The sequence below is a fragment of the Benincasa hispida genome, chromosome 11, assembly GCF_009727055.1.
Source record: "Benincasa hispida cultivar B227 chromosome 11, ASM972705v1, whole genome shotgun sequence".
In the NCBI taxonomy this organism is placed as follows: domain Eukaryota; kingdom Viridiplantae; phylum Streptophyta; class Magnoliopsida; order Cucurbitales; family Cucurbitaceae; genus Benincasa; species Benincasa hispida.
Window position 1 is genome coordinate 13,408,110 of NC_052359.1, and position 16,337 is coordinate 13,424,446.

The 16,337-nt window shown below is 34.0% G+C and overlaps 1 protein-coding gene across 1 annotated transcript; it reads left to right on the forward strand.

Moving 5' to 3' along the window:
• The first annotated feature begins 431 nt into the window (after positions 1–431).
• LOC120090570 (endoglucanase 11-like) lies at positions 432–4,370 on the forward strand. The gene is made up of 5 exons (XM_039048298.1): positions 432–629; positions 834–1,046; positions 1,279–1,479; positions 1,649–1,903; positions 3,726–4,370. The coding sequence occupies exons 1-5, from the start codon at positions 432–434 to the stop codon at positions 4,368–4,370; spliced, it is 1,512 nt and encodes a 503-aa protein (XP_038904226.1).
• The last annotated feature ends 11,967 nt before the right edge of the window (positions 4,371–16,337 follow it).

Sequence of the window (16,337 nt, forward strand, 5' to 3'; positions counted from 1 at the left end):
AGCTTAAAAATTTTGATCTTGTTTGCAAGTAACTATTTGGTTTGACTTTTAGTTTTTGAAAATTAAGACTACAAACGTATCTTATACTTCTAAATTACTTGTTTAATTATATATTTTTAACAATATTTTCAAAAGTCAAGTCAAATTTAGAAAACTAGAGTTTTTAAAAACTTGTTTTTGTCTTTGAAATTCTAGCTCAGAATTTCACTCTTTTACGAGAAGAAAACCATATTAAAAAATTGGGAGGAAATAAGTATAATTTCTGAGAACAAAAAACCAAATGAATAGGATTAACCAACAACACCTAAATACTTTTTTTCTCTTCTAATTGATATATGGTGTAAAAAAAGAAGTGGGTGGCAATATTGGCAAAGCATGGGATGTATTTGTACCAAAGATGGGAGAGAGCCCCAAGCCAATGAAATTAAACAATGAAGGCATCAAAAGCAAGTGCCTCTCTCATCGTCTCCTTTCTTCTCATCCTTCCTTTAATCCATTCCTTCGACTATCACCATGCTCTCTCCATTAGTCTCCTCTACTTCGAGTCCCAACGCTCCGGCCGCCTCCCCTACAACCAAAGACTCACTTGGCGCCACCATTCCGGCCTCGCCGATGGCCTCCGTCAAGGGGTACACTTCGTTCACTCGTTTTTAAATATTCACCAAAACACTAATTTATTTCGTATATTTTTATGATCAATATTTAAGTATCATCACGAGCATGGTATGTTTTTATGATAAATAATTTGAGTTTTTTCTCCGTGTGTAATTGAAGTGAGATGCATGAAATGAGTGAGAATAAGAGAATTATTTCAAGTAAGTTGATTTTCTCAGGTGGACTTGGTTGGAGGGTACTACGATGCTGGTGACAACGTGAAATTCGGTTTACCAATGGCGTTCACCATCACAATGCTGTCGTGGGGTGTCATTGAATATGGAGAACAAATGGCGGCTGCTGGAGAGTACACTCACGCATTGGAGGCCATCAAGTGGGGTACTGATTACTTCATCAAAGCTCATTCGCACCCAAACGTCTTTTGGGCGCAGGTAAGTAGTTACATTATGAGCAATATTGATGCAGTTCAAGCTACACTCATCATCTCGATGCATCCCTTATAAAAAAAGAATAATAACGTAACTTGTGATTGAACACTTAATCAAGTTGTACAGTTTGGATGTATTCAAATATTTTTCTTACATTATACAAATCGTAGGCAGAGCGTGACTTCAACGCACTCCACATTGGTCATTTTAATGAATAAGGTTTAAACTTTTGCAGGTGGGCGATGGGGCAACGGATCACTACTGCTGGCAGCGGCCAGAGGACATGACAACGTCGCGACGAGCCTATAAGATCGACGAAAACAACCCGGGTTCCGATGTTGCCGGAGAGACCACGGCGGCAATGGCAGCTGCAGCAATTGTGTTCAGTAGAACAAACCCACATTACTCGCATCTACTGCTCCACCATGCACAAGAGGCAAGTTGAACAACTAATTAACAAGTAAAAAAAAGAGAGAGAGAGAAATGAAAGCGGTGAGCAAAATAATTAAATGAAGCAAACTAGAGGAGTTTGAAAAGTTAGTTAAGGACTAAATAAAAGCATAAAATAGAGCAGTTAATGATGTGGTTTAATTATTGTAGTGCAGTTGTTTGAATTTGGTGACAAGTACAGAGGGAAATATGATGAGAGTATTGAAGTGGTAAAAGGGTATTATTCGTCTGTGAGCGGGTACATGGATGAGCTACTATGGGCAGCAATGTGGCTATACAAGGCAAGTGGAAGGGAAGAATATTTGAAGTATGTATTGGAAAATGGTTTGAATTTTGGTGGGATTAGTTGGGCCATCAATGAGTTCAGTTGGGATGTTAAGTATGCTGGTCTCCAAATCCTTGCATCCATGGTACATTTCTCTATTTTTCTTCTTCTTCTTATTTTTTAGATCCAACGGAAGCTTATATCAATTATATACCTTACTAAATTGTTTTTATAAATCTTTAGAAAAATCTACAATCCCGTTTGAAAAGTATTTGTTTTCAAGTTTTTAGGTAAGATCTATAAATATTGTATCACATACGTTTATAACGGTTATGACATTTTTTTAATATGCTACCAAATACATATCTAAAATCATTAAATACATCTATATTTTTATTGAATGTCTTATTTTCAAATTTTTGTTATCGAGTTTCCTAACACAACCTTCATAAAAAAAATTCTCTCTTTTATTATTTGCCTTTTACAAATGTTTAAGACTTTTAGAACCTTATTTTTGTTTATCCTTAATTTTTAGGAAACCCTTATTTTTGTTTAAAACCTTTAACAAAATAAATTTGTTCGGTTAATTTATCCTTACTTTTATTATTATTTTTTAAAAAAGTTAGCATCTATATTATTTTGTTTCTTTATAAATTTTTTAAATATATTTAAATCGTAATCATTTTATTAAGTTTAAAAATTAACTTGAAACTAACTATAAAAGATTAATTTTATTGAAAACATAGGGATGAAATTTGAACATTTGAATGTAAAGAGAGTAATAGTGTATTTCGAATAATTCACAAAAGATTATTTTTTTAAAAAATATATATATCAAGTTTTCAATAAATTGATAGGACCAAAACTATATAACAACAATCCACTAAGATAATCAACCAAATAATTGTTCTCAAAAATACCACAATTAAATTACTAAATAATCACCAAGCAATCAACCTACAATGGACAACAATAAATCACAAAATTGTGGAACTAACAAAGAGCATACGTGAAAAACCCCTTCGATGTGAAGAGTAAAAATCACAGAACTTGTGAGGAGTCTACCCTTGTTAACTTCTCCTATATAATAAAATTGAGGAAAAAAGAACTTAAATCAGTCATACAAAGGTTCACTATCTACCAATACTTTCATACATAAAAGATGAACACTTGAGAGATAAAAAGAATGTAAAATACCCAATTTTACAAGTTCTGTTCGGCAGGGATTACGGATACACCAGAGCTCCAAACAATTATCCAATCGTTCAAAACGGGACTCTATGTGTCCCAACCAAGCTGACCAAATTTCAGTACAATTCAACCGTTCAAACTCTAGAAATCGATGACTTTGTGGAAGCTATTGCTGAAAAATCAAATTGTTATCTTTCTCTTCGATTTTTGCTTCTTTTTCACTCTCTTTTTCTTTAGGTCATCCCCATATCACATAAAAGAAAACCTAGGCTTTCAAGATGGATCAATCTAAAAAATTAGTCCTAGTTGGATTTACAAAACACAAATTTAAAATAAAGACTTGTGCAACAAATGAATTGGACACCTACAACATAAATATCTTAAAAAGTTGATAATTTGGAGCTGAGTTTACTAAAATTGATTAAATTATTTAAATTACAATAAGTGTTTTTTTTTTAATTTAACAAACACTTCATAATAACTAAAAAAACACTTGATAAAAGTTGAATTAAATTTAAAAGTCTTTTTTGGAATAATATATTTGGTAGTAGTTTCTTGAAAAATGACATTTGAATTAATTCAAATTTTCTCTTAAATACTTTTTGTTTGTTTATGAAGATTAATAAAACTCTTTTGATAATCTAAAATAATTATTTTAAAAAAAAAAAAAAAACTATACTACCAAACACGCTTTAACAATATATATTAATTATTTGTCAAAAACATTAATTATTCATTTGATCAAATATATTAAATTTGTTTTCTTTTAATTTTAGTTGCTAGCAGAAGAAAAGCACAAGGAACATAAGTTCATACTAGAAGCATACCATTCAAAAGCAGAGCATTACCTTTGCAGTTGCCTCAACAAAAACAAGAACAACTCGACTAACCTAAAACGCACCCCAGGGGGTTTACTATACACCCGCAAATGGAACAACCTCCAATACGTCACCACCGCAGCTTTTCTTCTCACCGTCTACTCCGACCATCTCCGAGCCTCAAATCAACGCCTCAAATGCGATCAACACGAAGTGGGCCCTCAAGAGATGTTGACTTTGGCTAAATCCCAAGTCGACTACATCTTGGGGGCTAATCCAATGGCCACGAGTTACTTGGTCGGGTTTGGTCCACGGTACCCCCAAAGGGTGCACCACAGAGGAGCGTCGATGGAATCGATTAAAGAGAATGGGGGATTTATCGGGTGCGTGCAGGGGTATGATAATTGGTATGGTCGTGTTGATCGGAACCCTAATGTGCTGATGGGTGCTGTGGTGGGTGGGCCCAATGAAAAAGATGAATTTTATGATGAACGGTCTAATTATATGCAGACTGAAGCTTGTACTTACAATACGGCGCCGTTGGTTGGTGTATTTGCCAAATTTAATCGATTAAAATCTGAAGGCAAGAATTTTAGACTATAACAATCGTGTGTAAAGATTTGATTTCATGTATTATTTTAATTCAATGCATATGTTGATTGAGTACATGGTTAAACCCAATATTTTTTTTAAGTCAACCCACGATTCAATCTAATTCAACAAAATTAGAAAAAAAAAATAGGGGTAATAAGAAAAATAACATAATTTAACTTTTTATTTGGACAATTAGCAAACCTACTTTCCATTTGTAAAAATAGCAAATCGGAATAAAAAAGTAATAAATAAAAAATTTTTAAATCCAAGTTACCTCTACTACATAGATAATGTTTGATAAGACAAAAGTTTAGATACACTCTAATTATACCCACCCAAAAGTACCAACTTGCTTTTAAAATCCAATACATTTATCTTTCAAAAAACCTAACTCAACACTCAACTTTTCTTCGTCATTTTCTCTTTCCAAGAACTTTCCCTTTCCCCATCCTAACTTTTTCTCTTCTCAATTCTTCTATCTTCAAGCTTCTGCTCTTCCATCTTCAAGCTTTTGCTCTTGGAGGTTCATAGGTGCTTCGGTCTTTCTTCATGTAATCATTCTCTTAGAGTTGCTCCTGCTCTGGTCGTCGATAGGAGGTGCTCCGACTTTTCCATCTTCAAACTTCTACTCTTGGAGGTCCATAGGTTCTCCGGTCGTTCTTCATTCAATCATTCGCTTGGAGTTGCTCCTGCTCCGGCCGTCGATAAGAGATATTTCGGTCATATACGGTGTTTGAACTGAACAAATTAATGGATTATAGTTTCGACGATGACTCTCTATTCTTGAAATCTTCCGCACTAAAACAAAGGTTCAACATACATATTCTTCCCTACATGCAAGATTTTTATATTCAAAATACCTAATTGTTTTGATTTTTTTTCAAATAAGATCCTATCCGACTTTTAAGGGATCACTAACTGAAACTATGAATTCATTTTAAAAACAATATCTTGTTTTTGTTATTAAAAGAGATGGTAAAAGAGAAGATTAAACAGAATGTTTACTAACAGTTTTATTAACATTTACTAACAAAACTGAATTGGAATAACAATCTAAGTAAGACAAAACCTGTATGGTTAAACATGTTACTAAATGTAAAATTAATAAAAAAAAAATTAATTTACCTACTGATAGGATGCAATTGTTAGACCATCAACCTGTGTAACCAGTAATCGATTGGGGTGCAAGCCTCGATTGCCCACAAGAATAAATAGGTAAAATATAATAGAGCACTGTATTAAACTTGTAGACTTTATACCCTACTAACATATAATTTCCTTTTGTTGAAAATAAAAGGTCAAAAGAAGGTTTGATATGATTGACCCAAACTTGAAGTCAACACAAATCCTCTTACGACATGTAAGCTTTTATAATTAAAGTGTGATTGTATATAAATGATACTCTAAAAATAAATAATATTATTATACTAACTAAATTAGTTATTTATTGTTGATACTTGGTGACGACTATAGAAGAATTAGAGAAGGGAAGAGAGGAAACGGATCGACGTAGAGCTGCATAATTAGCCACATTGAAGGATGCTACAAATACACCAATTACTGGTATATGGATTGATGCAGTGAAGGGCAAAATGCTACAAAAATCTAAAGAATATGTTGATGAGAATGACTCATCCTTTGACCTTCACTTGAATCAAACGTAAAAGAATATGACCACTGATGAATATACTATTTTTTTATTAAAGTTTCCTCAAATTGGAACTTCTGAATTTATGTTTTTTTTTTTTTAGACCAACCTCCTAGTTTATGTTTTAAATGACTTTTTAATTACAGTTAATGCATTTATGGCCCTTTCATTTTATTTCCTTCTAATTATCATATCAATGAAGCAAATTGGAGTTTGTAATTCTATTCGCATATCTAGTCATTCCTAAGTATTGATAAAAAAGTTTATTTGAATTAGATAGATAACAGTTAGTCATTATAGTTTTAGAATGATGACCAATATTTTATAACATTGCACGTTGTTTAAAATTATGTACAAATACAATCAACAAATGCATATCATGATTGAATGAGCAAAAATATGAACCATTGAGAAAAAAAAAACCTCTATTCTTAGATTCCTTGAGTGAAAATATAAAATAAGAAAAGTGTTATTTTTTAAGTCTTCCCTAAGATAGAAACACAAAATCACGACAGAAGTGAAAAATCTTAAAGTAGTAATAATTACAGTGTCATACACATTTAAAAAAAGAATGTTTTATACACAGTTATATATGGTTATGTTGTAACAAAGAGATGTAAAAACGTTAAATAGTGATAATTACAGTGTAACTAAATATTGCAAAAGTACGAGGAATGACACATAAAATATAGTAATAATAGATGGAAAAATTAACATGTATTAAAAAAGTATATTTAGTTACAACAACATATTCATTCAATATATTCACAAGTTGAAAAAAAACCTTAAATTGGATTAGATTGACAAGATGTTTAAAAGATGTGTTTGAAGTAACAGAAACTTCAATGAATCGAAAGTCAGGATAGTAATTATTTTCATCCCACTTATCATTGAACAAAACTCTTAATCGTTTAAGAGCCATAAGATCAAGAAAACGTCCCGAAGATGAAGAAAGGTAGAGCTATGTGTTGTCTTCTAATATTTTATGTTTGAAACAAAAGGACAATAAATATAATGTTTCAAAAGTATTTTAAAACCGTAAATCTTGATTAAAATTAATAGAAAGTACAATAAAAACAATAAATTTTAGTTAAGATAATTAATATAATATGATAATTTAAATTTCAAACCAAGATTTGAAAATTAATTGTTCAGATTTGAAAATTCAAAATAACTATTAAATTTGATACATAAATTCATAACTATTAAATCCCGAGATTTAAGAAAAATAATCCGCATTAAATAATCAAGTTAGTTGGGTCTCATTAATACTGATGTCGAATTAATTACACTACAATTAAAGGAGACTATAAGGACATTTTAGGGTTTCCAAAAGTTTGACTCACGTGATCTCCATGCATTTTGTTATAATTCGAAGATTTTCCAGCTTTTGCTATTTTTTCAAATGATAATGTAATTCCTGCTATTTACCTGATTATTCCAAAAATTTAATCTAATCTAATTCAAGAATAAAACTAAACCAACCCAATCCTTAAATTTTGAGTTCAGTAATCTGGATTATTCGAGTTGTCGGATCATTTGAACACCTCTAGCTTTCAATATAAAGAAGACCCAACAAGTGAAAATGAATATTAATTAGGGAGAAAACCACAATGCAGAGGTTTAAACACAAAATATCCTGAATAAACATGCTCTTGTGGTCTACCTTAAATCACTAATTGACCTAAAAGCTTAAGCTACTGAGTGAAGGTAAATATAATTTAAATTGGAGAGAAAATAACATTACAAGAACTTAGAACACGATAACTCCCTTAACCACCTACCATAATACCATCTTAAATTACCAATTGACTCAAAAACTTAAATTGATGGATAAATTAGTGATTTAAGATGGTATTAAAGCAGGTGATCCAAAAAGATCCTATTTTCCATAAAATATTATTTTCCCCAATTAAAATAGATTTTCACTCTCAAACCCACGAAAAAAATGTTATATAATTAAATCTACCCTCACCCACCAACTTGATCAACTTTCAAAAATATTATATACCCATGAGCAAGAAACTAAGAAAAACCTCACATGGAAATATGTTAAAAAAAAAAAAAAGAATTAAAAGAATTAAAAGAAAACAATAGGACTATAAAACACAAAATTTTTTATAAAAAACTACCATCTCGAAAAAAAAAACACGGCCCAGTAAAAAAATAACACATAATTCTCTCTTCAATCCCAATTAAAAAATATTTTCTTAAAATTTTTCATATCCTTTTTTCTACCTGCAATCTAGAGAATACAAAAAAACAAAAAAAACAAAAAAAAAACAAAAAAATCAAATAGAATTAACACATTTAAGTTTAAAGTATTTTATCTTAAATCACTGGTAGTTAGAGGCAGATCTCATCTTGAAAAAAATCCATAACTCCTACGGCATCCGTTAATTATTATCATTATGACATAATTCTTTATTCATAGAACTACGAACTACTCCACCTGAAAAGAGTAAACTACTTGAAATGCCATCTAAAAAAAATTGTTTCATTGAGGTCAATAAACTTGTTATATATATGGTACAACCTACATCTATTTGACTCCCTCAAAAGTTCTTTAAACATGGACATAAACTTAAATAAAGCATAAAGATTGACTCATAATGAACTACCCACACTATTAACAAAAGTAACCATTCTAAAAAATTCTTTTAAATTTTCTTTTCAACCAAACTTTCTTAATTCTTTGAAGTTTTCTTTTCTCCCAACTTCTTTCTCATTTTCGTTTGTTTCATTTTAGTCCCATCATAATTTTAATCACGATTTCACATCTTCATCAAATTCTCCATAGCTAGAGTGAGTTCCAGCTCTCTCATGCTATAAAAATTTTGGATTCTTACCAAGAAAAGGGCTCAATTTTGAATTCCTACAAAACAAAGCAAAGGTATAGGAGAGTTTGAACCAGCTACGTTATAGGAAAAATGGATTGTTGAGAACACACTGCATTGAATTTTCTATACATCAATGAAACAGATCAAAATTACACCCAAATTATATGTTTTTAACCTTTTAAATACCCATATCAAAATAAGCATAACACAACCAACATAACATATTTGATAATAATAATAAAAAACAAAAAAGGGAAAAAGTTTAGTAGTTTTGGGAAAGTCCATGGGATGATTCATATTTGAGTCGGATCCATCAGCTACAAGGCCGGTAATTAGGCCCTTTGTTTATGCCGTCATTAGGGCCATTTTTTTCTATGGCTTCAGATTCTTTGGTGACGCCCTGATCGTGCACCTCCTTCGGCTGCTTTTCAGCCGCCACTCTATCGAACTCCTCCGCGGTCGACGGGGCTCGGTCAGTCTTCGATCGCTCGCTGCCGTCGTCCTCGCCCTCTTTACTTGCTTTGCCATAGCGCCGATGAAAAGGAGAAGTGCAATGATCAGCCAGAGAGGTACAAGCGATGGCATGGAATGGATTTGGCATGGACATAATATTGCTTCTACGAGTGATACGAGTACCCATCATCCTCATCTTCATCATCTTCATCTTCCTGTGAGAGTTTGAGATGGGTTAAGAATGAAAGTTGAAGGGGATCATAAAAATGCAATATTTATACAACATATATATATGTACGTGGCCTGCTATTAGGCTGCCTCTTGGAGCTTTCTTTATTTGCCACTTTCACATTTTAAAGGATAATAAAAACCCATATTTTACTTTTTTTTTTACTTCAAAGATAATTTTGAAAATTAAAATCCATGAAACAAACAATTTTTCTCTTAAGAACCCATGTAACGTTCTGTGATTCAAACAGGGTTTAAATGTTAAAATCAAAACTTATATAAAGAAGTGATCCAAAAGATAAAAATTGAATCTTCATATTTATATGATTGTTATAATTTTTTGTATTAAAATTGGATTTATATTTTAGAGGTGGTCCTTATCATTTGTTTCTATTTTATAAATCGAACTTCAAATTAATATCACAAATAGTATTTGTTAGTTAAGTTATATATATTTGGACTACTCCATTCCACTCCAATTTGAAGCCATTAATAAACTACTTAATTTTTAAATTTTGAGGAGTGGGTTTTCTTGTTAAATTATAAACATGATTTCATAACAATTTTAGTTTTTTTTTCCTCTCCTGTTATTATTGATGTCGTACGTGTTTGTTTTTTTTTTCTCAAATTTTTTATGTTGTTTTTACCGGTTCCAAAACATTTTAATTAATCAAAATTTAAAAACAAAAGCAATTTTTTTTTTTGTTTGATTCTGAAAACATCTCTGAGTAGATAACAGATAAAAAAAAAAAAAAAACATAGTACTTAACTTTCAAAAATCATAAATATAAAAAAAATTGTTCAAATAACCCGACCATGCGAATAATCCGGACTACCCAACCTTGTAAGAATTGGATTTAGTTAGTTTTGTTCTTAGGTTAAGTTGGGTTAAAAGATTTTCTATTTTTATTGGATTGAATTAGGTCGGGTTGTGAATTGGCTAAAAAATTTGGGTTAACCCAAATTTTTGATATATATATATCCCCTTATTCAAACTTTGATTACTTTGAGATGGGACCCATATTACAATAATCTCTAATATTATATATTTTACAAAAAAAAAAAAAAAAAAGTCTTATTTGCCCAAGTTTCTTATACGAATATAATAGGCTATTTACAAATAAACCCTTGTAATATATATATATATATATAGAAATCATTCCACTACCAAAATTATTATTATTTTAAAATGTTCCTATTTCTAATGAATCATAAAACCACGTCTTTTCAACTTCTCCCACTTCCTTCCAGTTTCTCCTCCCACCTCCCACCTCTTTCAATCGACAGGGTTCCAACGACAAGGGTTTCAACTTCTCTGACCGGTGACCAACGATGGACGACAAAGACCACCCGACTGTAAGTGAACGTTGGACGGAATTTATCATCGTCGAACGGTCTGAAGGCGAACATTGGATGAAATTTCAACGACGACAACCGACAGCGGATATTGGAAGGCAACCCACGACGGACAAAGGCCACTGGAATATAAACGGCGAACGGAATGAGGTGAACGTTGGACGGAATATCGACAACCGACAGTAGACGAACAGATTGAAGGTGGGCGAGGGTCTTTTTTTCGTTTGACGAGCGTTCTTCTTCGTTCTTCTTGTACCGGAAAATGACTTCCAACGACGGCAAATATACCTACTGCAATCGACGACAAAATTGAAAAGTTCATAGTATTGCCCTAATACCAGTTAGAATGTGAGGTTGAAGGATATGGCTGGCAGTATTGGGTGAAGACTGGGCAGTGGACGACGAAGGTAAACGATCGGTGGGTTGGGCGGTAAGCGATGGTGAGTCAGGTGGTAAACGATCGATGGGTAAACGATCGGTGGGTAAGTGGGTGGTGGGTAAACGATCGTTGGGTAAACGATCACTGGGTAAACTAGTGGTGGATAGACGATCGATGGGCTGGACCCTAGACGATGAGGGTAAACGATCGTTGGGTAGACAATTGGTGGGTAGACGATCAGAAGAAGGAGGTGGGAAAGTTGGGCTATCTGTAGAGGTATTAGTTGGTGATTGGGTGTGGGTTGTTCTGTCAATTGGTGAGGGTGAAGTTATGGACGTAGAGGGTATAGAGTCACTGTGCGATGTGTCCTGACTGAGGGGCAGCCAAAAAACTGGGTGGATGGCAACTGCTTGCTTGGTTGGTCTGCAAGCTGAATGAGACACCTGACAAGGAAAGTCAGTTTTATCAAACACAACATGCCGAGAGATGAATAGCCTACCACTGGGGTTGAGGCATTTATAGCCTTTGTGATTCACAGTAACCGAGATAGATGCACTTCTTTGTGCGATAGCTCAACTTATGTGAATTATACGGTCTCAAGCAGGGGAAACATGCACACCCAAATATTCGAAGCTCCTTAAACCTGAGCTTCTTTTTTAACATCACTTCCATTGGAGACTATCCATTTAGGATAAAGGTGAGAAGGCCATTAATCAGCAGAGTTGAGTATAAGAAAGCATCCCACCAATGATGTAAGGGAAGATGTGCTTGGGCTAGTAAGGTTAGCCCTGTCTCCATTATGTGTCTGTGATTCCTCTCAGCCCTTCCATTTTGTGCTGACGTATATGGACAGGTAACCTGGAGCAATGGCAAGCTGATGACAGACTTTGTGTATCTTAACAAATTCTCCACCATTATCTGACTGTAGGGACTTAATCAGTGTATTGAACTGAGTTTGTATCACGGTGAGAAAATGTTGAAAAGCTGCCAGTGTGTCACTTTTTAACCTCAAAGGATAGATCCATGTGTACCTATTATGATCATCAACAAAGATAGCAAAATATTTGTACCCATTTGTAGATAAGAGAGGAGTTGGACCCACAAATTAGTATGTATAAGTTCAAAGGTTGCAGATGCTCTTGAGTTAGAGTTAGGGAAGGCTAAAGAATGCGATTTGCCATAGCTACAAGAATCACAAAATTTGAGCTCTTCATTAGATAACATAAGGAGATTACGGCCTTTGATAATAAAATCTAGTGTTTTTTACGAAGGATGGCCAAGTCTTCTATGCCATGTAACCTTAGACACCCTATGCTTCGAAGATATGCTAAGAACAGACAGATCTTTATTCTTGTGCACTAGTTGCGATGGTACTCTGTTTCCTACTGACTTTGAGCTGACTTCTGCACCCTTTAACTGATATAGTCCATCTTTAAGCATTCCCTTCATTACTGTTTGTCCCGTACCCTTGTCCTTAACAAGACAGTAATCCGTGTGAAATTCAATAAACACGTTATTGCCGTTTGTTAGCTTAGATATACTGACCAAATTTTTTGCTATGGTAGGCACACATAACATATCATTCAGTTTCAAATTACAGATATCACTAGACAACATGCAGTTCCAACATGAGAAATTTCTAGAGTATTACCATTAGCTACAGTGACTGCTTCAGTATCTGAGTATTCAGTCGGATTGCCAAGATTGTTGAAGTCTGAGGTAACATGATTGGAGGCACCACTGTCAGCATATCTCTTATACACATCTAGATGTGTATAAGAGACAGCCAGTAGACTGATTGCTGCTATTGGTCTTGTTGTTTTGGTTGACATGTCTAGTGTTTGTCATATTCACTAATACATTACTGACTTGGTTGAAGCCTACTGTCGTCTTTTGGTTTGACTGATGTTCCAATCTTCTTTCATACAGGAGAAGTTCTGATTACATATCAAGCCACGACATGTCTGCTCTCCTTTGGATCGTGGCCACGATGGCATTGTACTCTTCATCAAGTCCTAGTAGTACCTGTGAAACAAGAGCTCTTGGTGGCACAAGACTATCAGCTTGCTCGAGATTGTCAACATTCATTTTCATAGTTCGAAGGTACTCTTCCATTTTCAAATTACCTTTCCTGGTTGTTTAAAACACATGTCTCAGATAATCTTCTTCAGCCCTGGACTGAACACCAAAGAGTTGTTGAATGTTGGTCCACAGATCCCTTGCACATTCACATTCCATCACTTGATGGCAACCTCTGGTGTCATGGAGTTATACAGCCAGCCGAGGAGAAGTTGATCTATAGCCATCCACACTTCGTATTGAGGATTTACCTCAAGTGTTGTCGACGAGCTGGAAGCACCACTGTTGGAGCTTCCTTCTGTGCTGCGCGGAGCAGCTCCTGCTCCAGTTGATCCAGTCGGTATGCTCTCACCGACTGCAGGTTGCAGAAACATTGAAGGACAAACCTTTTGTCCGGTCAGGTGTCCTTCGAGTCGGTAACTCTGAAGGATTGGAAGCACCAAGTTTTTCCATAGGAGGAAATTGCTACGATCAAGTTTAATGGAGGTTATCTGATTGAAGAGTTGGTTTAAGGGTGGGCCGCTGAAGTTGGCTGTGCCGAGGGTGGCTCCCAGGTTTCCTTGATTGACGTTGGTCATTATTAGCTCTGATACCAAGTTAGAATGTGAGGCTGAAGGATATGGCTGACTCACGTGGCAAGTCGAAGTGCTTGTTGTCATTTGAAGAGGTATACAACTGGACAGTAAATGACAGTGCTAGAGAGGTAGACGATAACATCAACAAGTAGACGATAGTGTCAAGAGGCGGACAATAGCACTTAGACAAGGTAAATGATAGCATCAAAGATAGACGATAGCATTTGGTGGAGGTAGACGATGACGTCTGAGGGAGGTAGACGATAGCTTCAAAAGATGGGCGATATCGTGTAGACGATAGCGTCAGGAGGTAGACAATAGATGATATCGTGTAGACAATAGCGTCAGAAGGTAGACGATAGGTGATATCGTGTAGACGATTGCGTCAGGAGGTAGACGATAGTATCAGAAAAGGTAAACGATAGTTTCAATCAGGCAGACGATAACTCAGACAGTACACGACAGTAGCAAGCCAACTTTTCCTTTATAATTTCTTATGTATTGAAATGTACATAGGTGATGTATTTATACAATATGGAATCCCTAATTTGGGAATACAAAAATAACTCAACAAAACAAATGGTTAGATATTTTGTTGTAACCAACCTATTCCTTTGGTAAGCCCTATTCTTTTGGTAGAGAGGCAAGACTGTATTTTATGTGTTGGCATCCTTAACATCTTTAACAATACCTATGGCACTCAACAGCCAAATTGGAGAAGGTATACCCCTCTATGATACTACTATATACAAAAGCTATGTACTAAGGATTATTGAAAAAGGTACATTGGGGAACTTGAAGACTGATCTTTATTTGAGATTCATGGCTAGAAGACTATGTACTACTGGGGTTTATTGAAAATAAACTGCATAAACTAAAGTTTATTGATACTAAACTAGGTACTGGTGTCTATTGACACTAAACTACATAAACTGAAGTTTATTGACACTAAACTAGGTACTGGTGTCTATTGATTATATTCCTTTGAGGTTTATTCAAGAAGGTACAGTTAGTTTATTGATAAGAAACTGCATAAATAGAGGTTTATAAATAATAAATTGCATAGCGATAAACTTTGTATCATAGGACTGTTCGAAACTTAATTTTGCTATATACTATCTTATATAAGTCTTAGTATAACTCTACATAGACAAGAGGTGTTTTTTCTTGATTATATTCCTCTGGTGTTTATTGAATAATGTACACTTAGTTTGTTGATAAGAAACTGTATAAAGTGAGGTTTATTTATAATAAACTGCATAGCGAGAAACTTTTTATCATACTACTGTTTTGAACTTTATTTGTTATATACTATCTTATATAAGTATTAAATAACTGTTATGATGCTCATTCGCTATATACTTGATAGTTGAAAAAGGTACATTGGGGAACTTGAAGACTGATCTTTATATGAGATTCATGACTAGAAAACTATGTACTGGAGTTTATCGAAAATAAACTTCATAAAATGAAGTTTATTGATACTAAACTATCCATTTGAGAAGGAATTCTCAACTTCTTTGGTCTACCAGTTGAACGCTTGACATTAGGAGGTAAGACGAAGATCGATCTTACTTCTTCAGGTATGTTCCAACCACAGGGATCACTTAATGAATGGATCAAGTCTTTGTATATTGAAGAAAGTTTCATGTTAAGATAGTTCGGTGAAACATAATTCTTAAGTGATAAGTGCTTCTTACTCAACACAGCATATGCATGAGGGCACAGAATCTGCAAAATATCCCACATCATACAACTACAACTACGAGAAGGCAGGTACACATCATGTTGAATGGTTCCATCTATCACTTGATATTGAATGTTGTTCACTGGAAAAACCTACTAAATTAATAAAAAAAAATATTATTATGTATATCAGACATATACTAGAGTATATACAAAAAATACTTACCTACATCAATCTGCCTTTAGCAATTTGTTCTCTTAAATGGTTCTCCGTTGCTTTGGTAAACTCAGTGACTTGGTATTCTGCTTCATTCCTCCTATCATAGAATCATCGTTGCATAATCATCCTCAAAACATCAAGTATCAAAGTAGTCGGTAGATCCCTAGCATTCAAAAGGGCAGAATTTAGACTTTCAGACATATTCGTCGTCATTATGTTACATCTCTACAAGGACAGAAGGCACAAGACCATTTTTCAAAACCAATACTTTGTACCTCATCTTGTATGCCTCGTGCACTCAACTTCAACAATCGCATTAGAACTTCAAATTCAACAACATTGAAAGCTTTTGCACATAAAAAAATCTAGAATCTATGAGCTTCTCCTTATATCGAGGCTTTATATTCTGTAACAAATGCAGGATACACATACAATGGAATATGTTAGGCAATATTAACTTAGCTGTTTTTACTATACTCTTGTGCCTATCAGAGATGATCACAACATCGTTC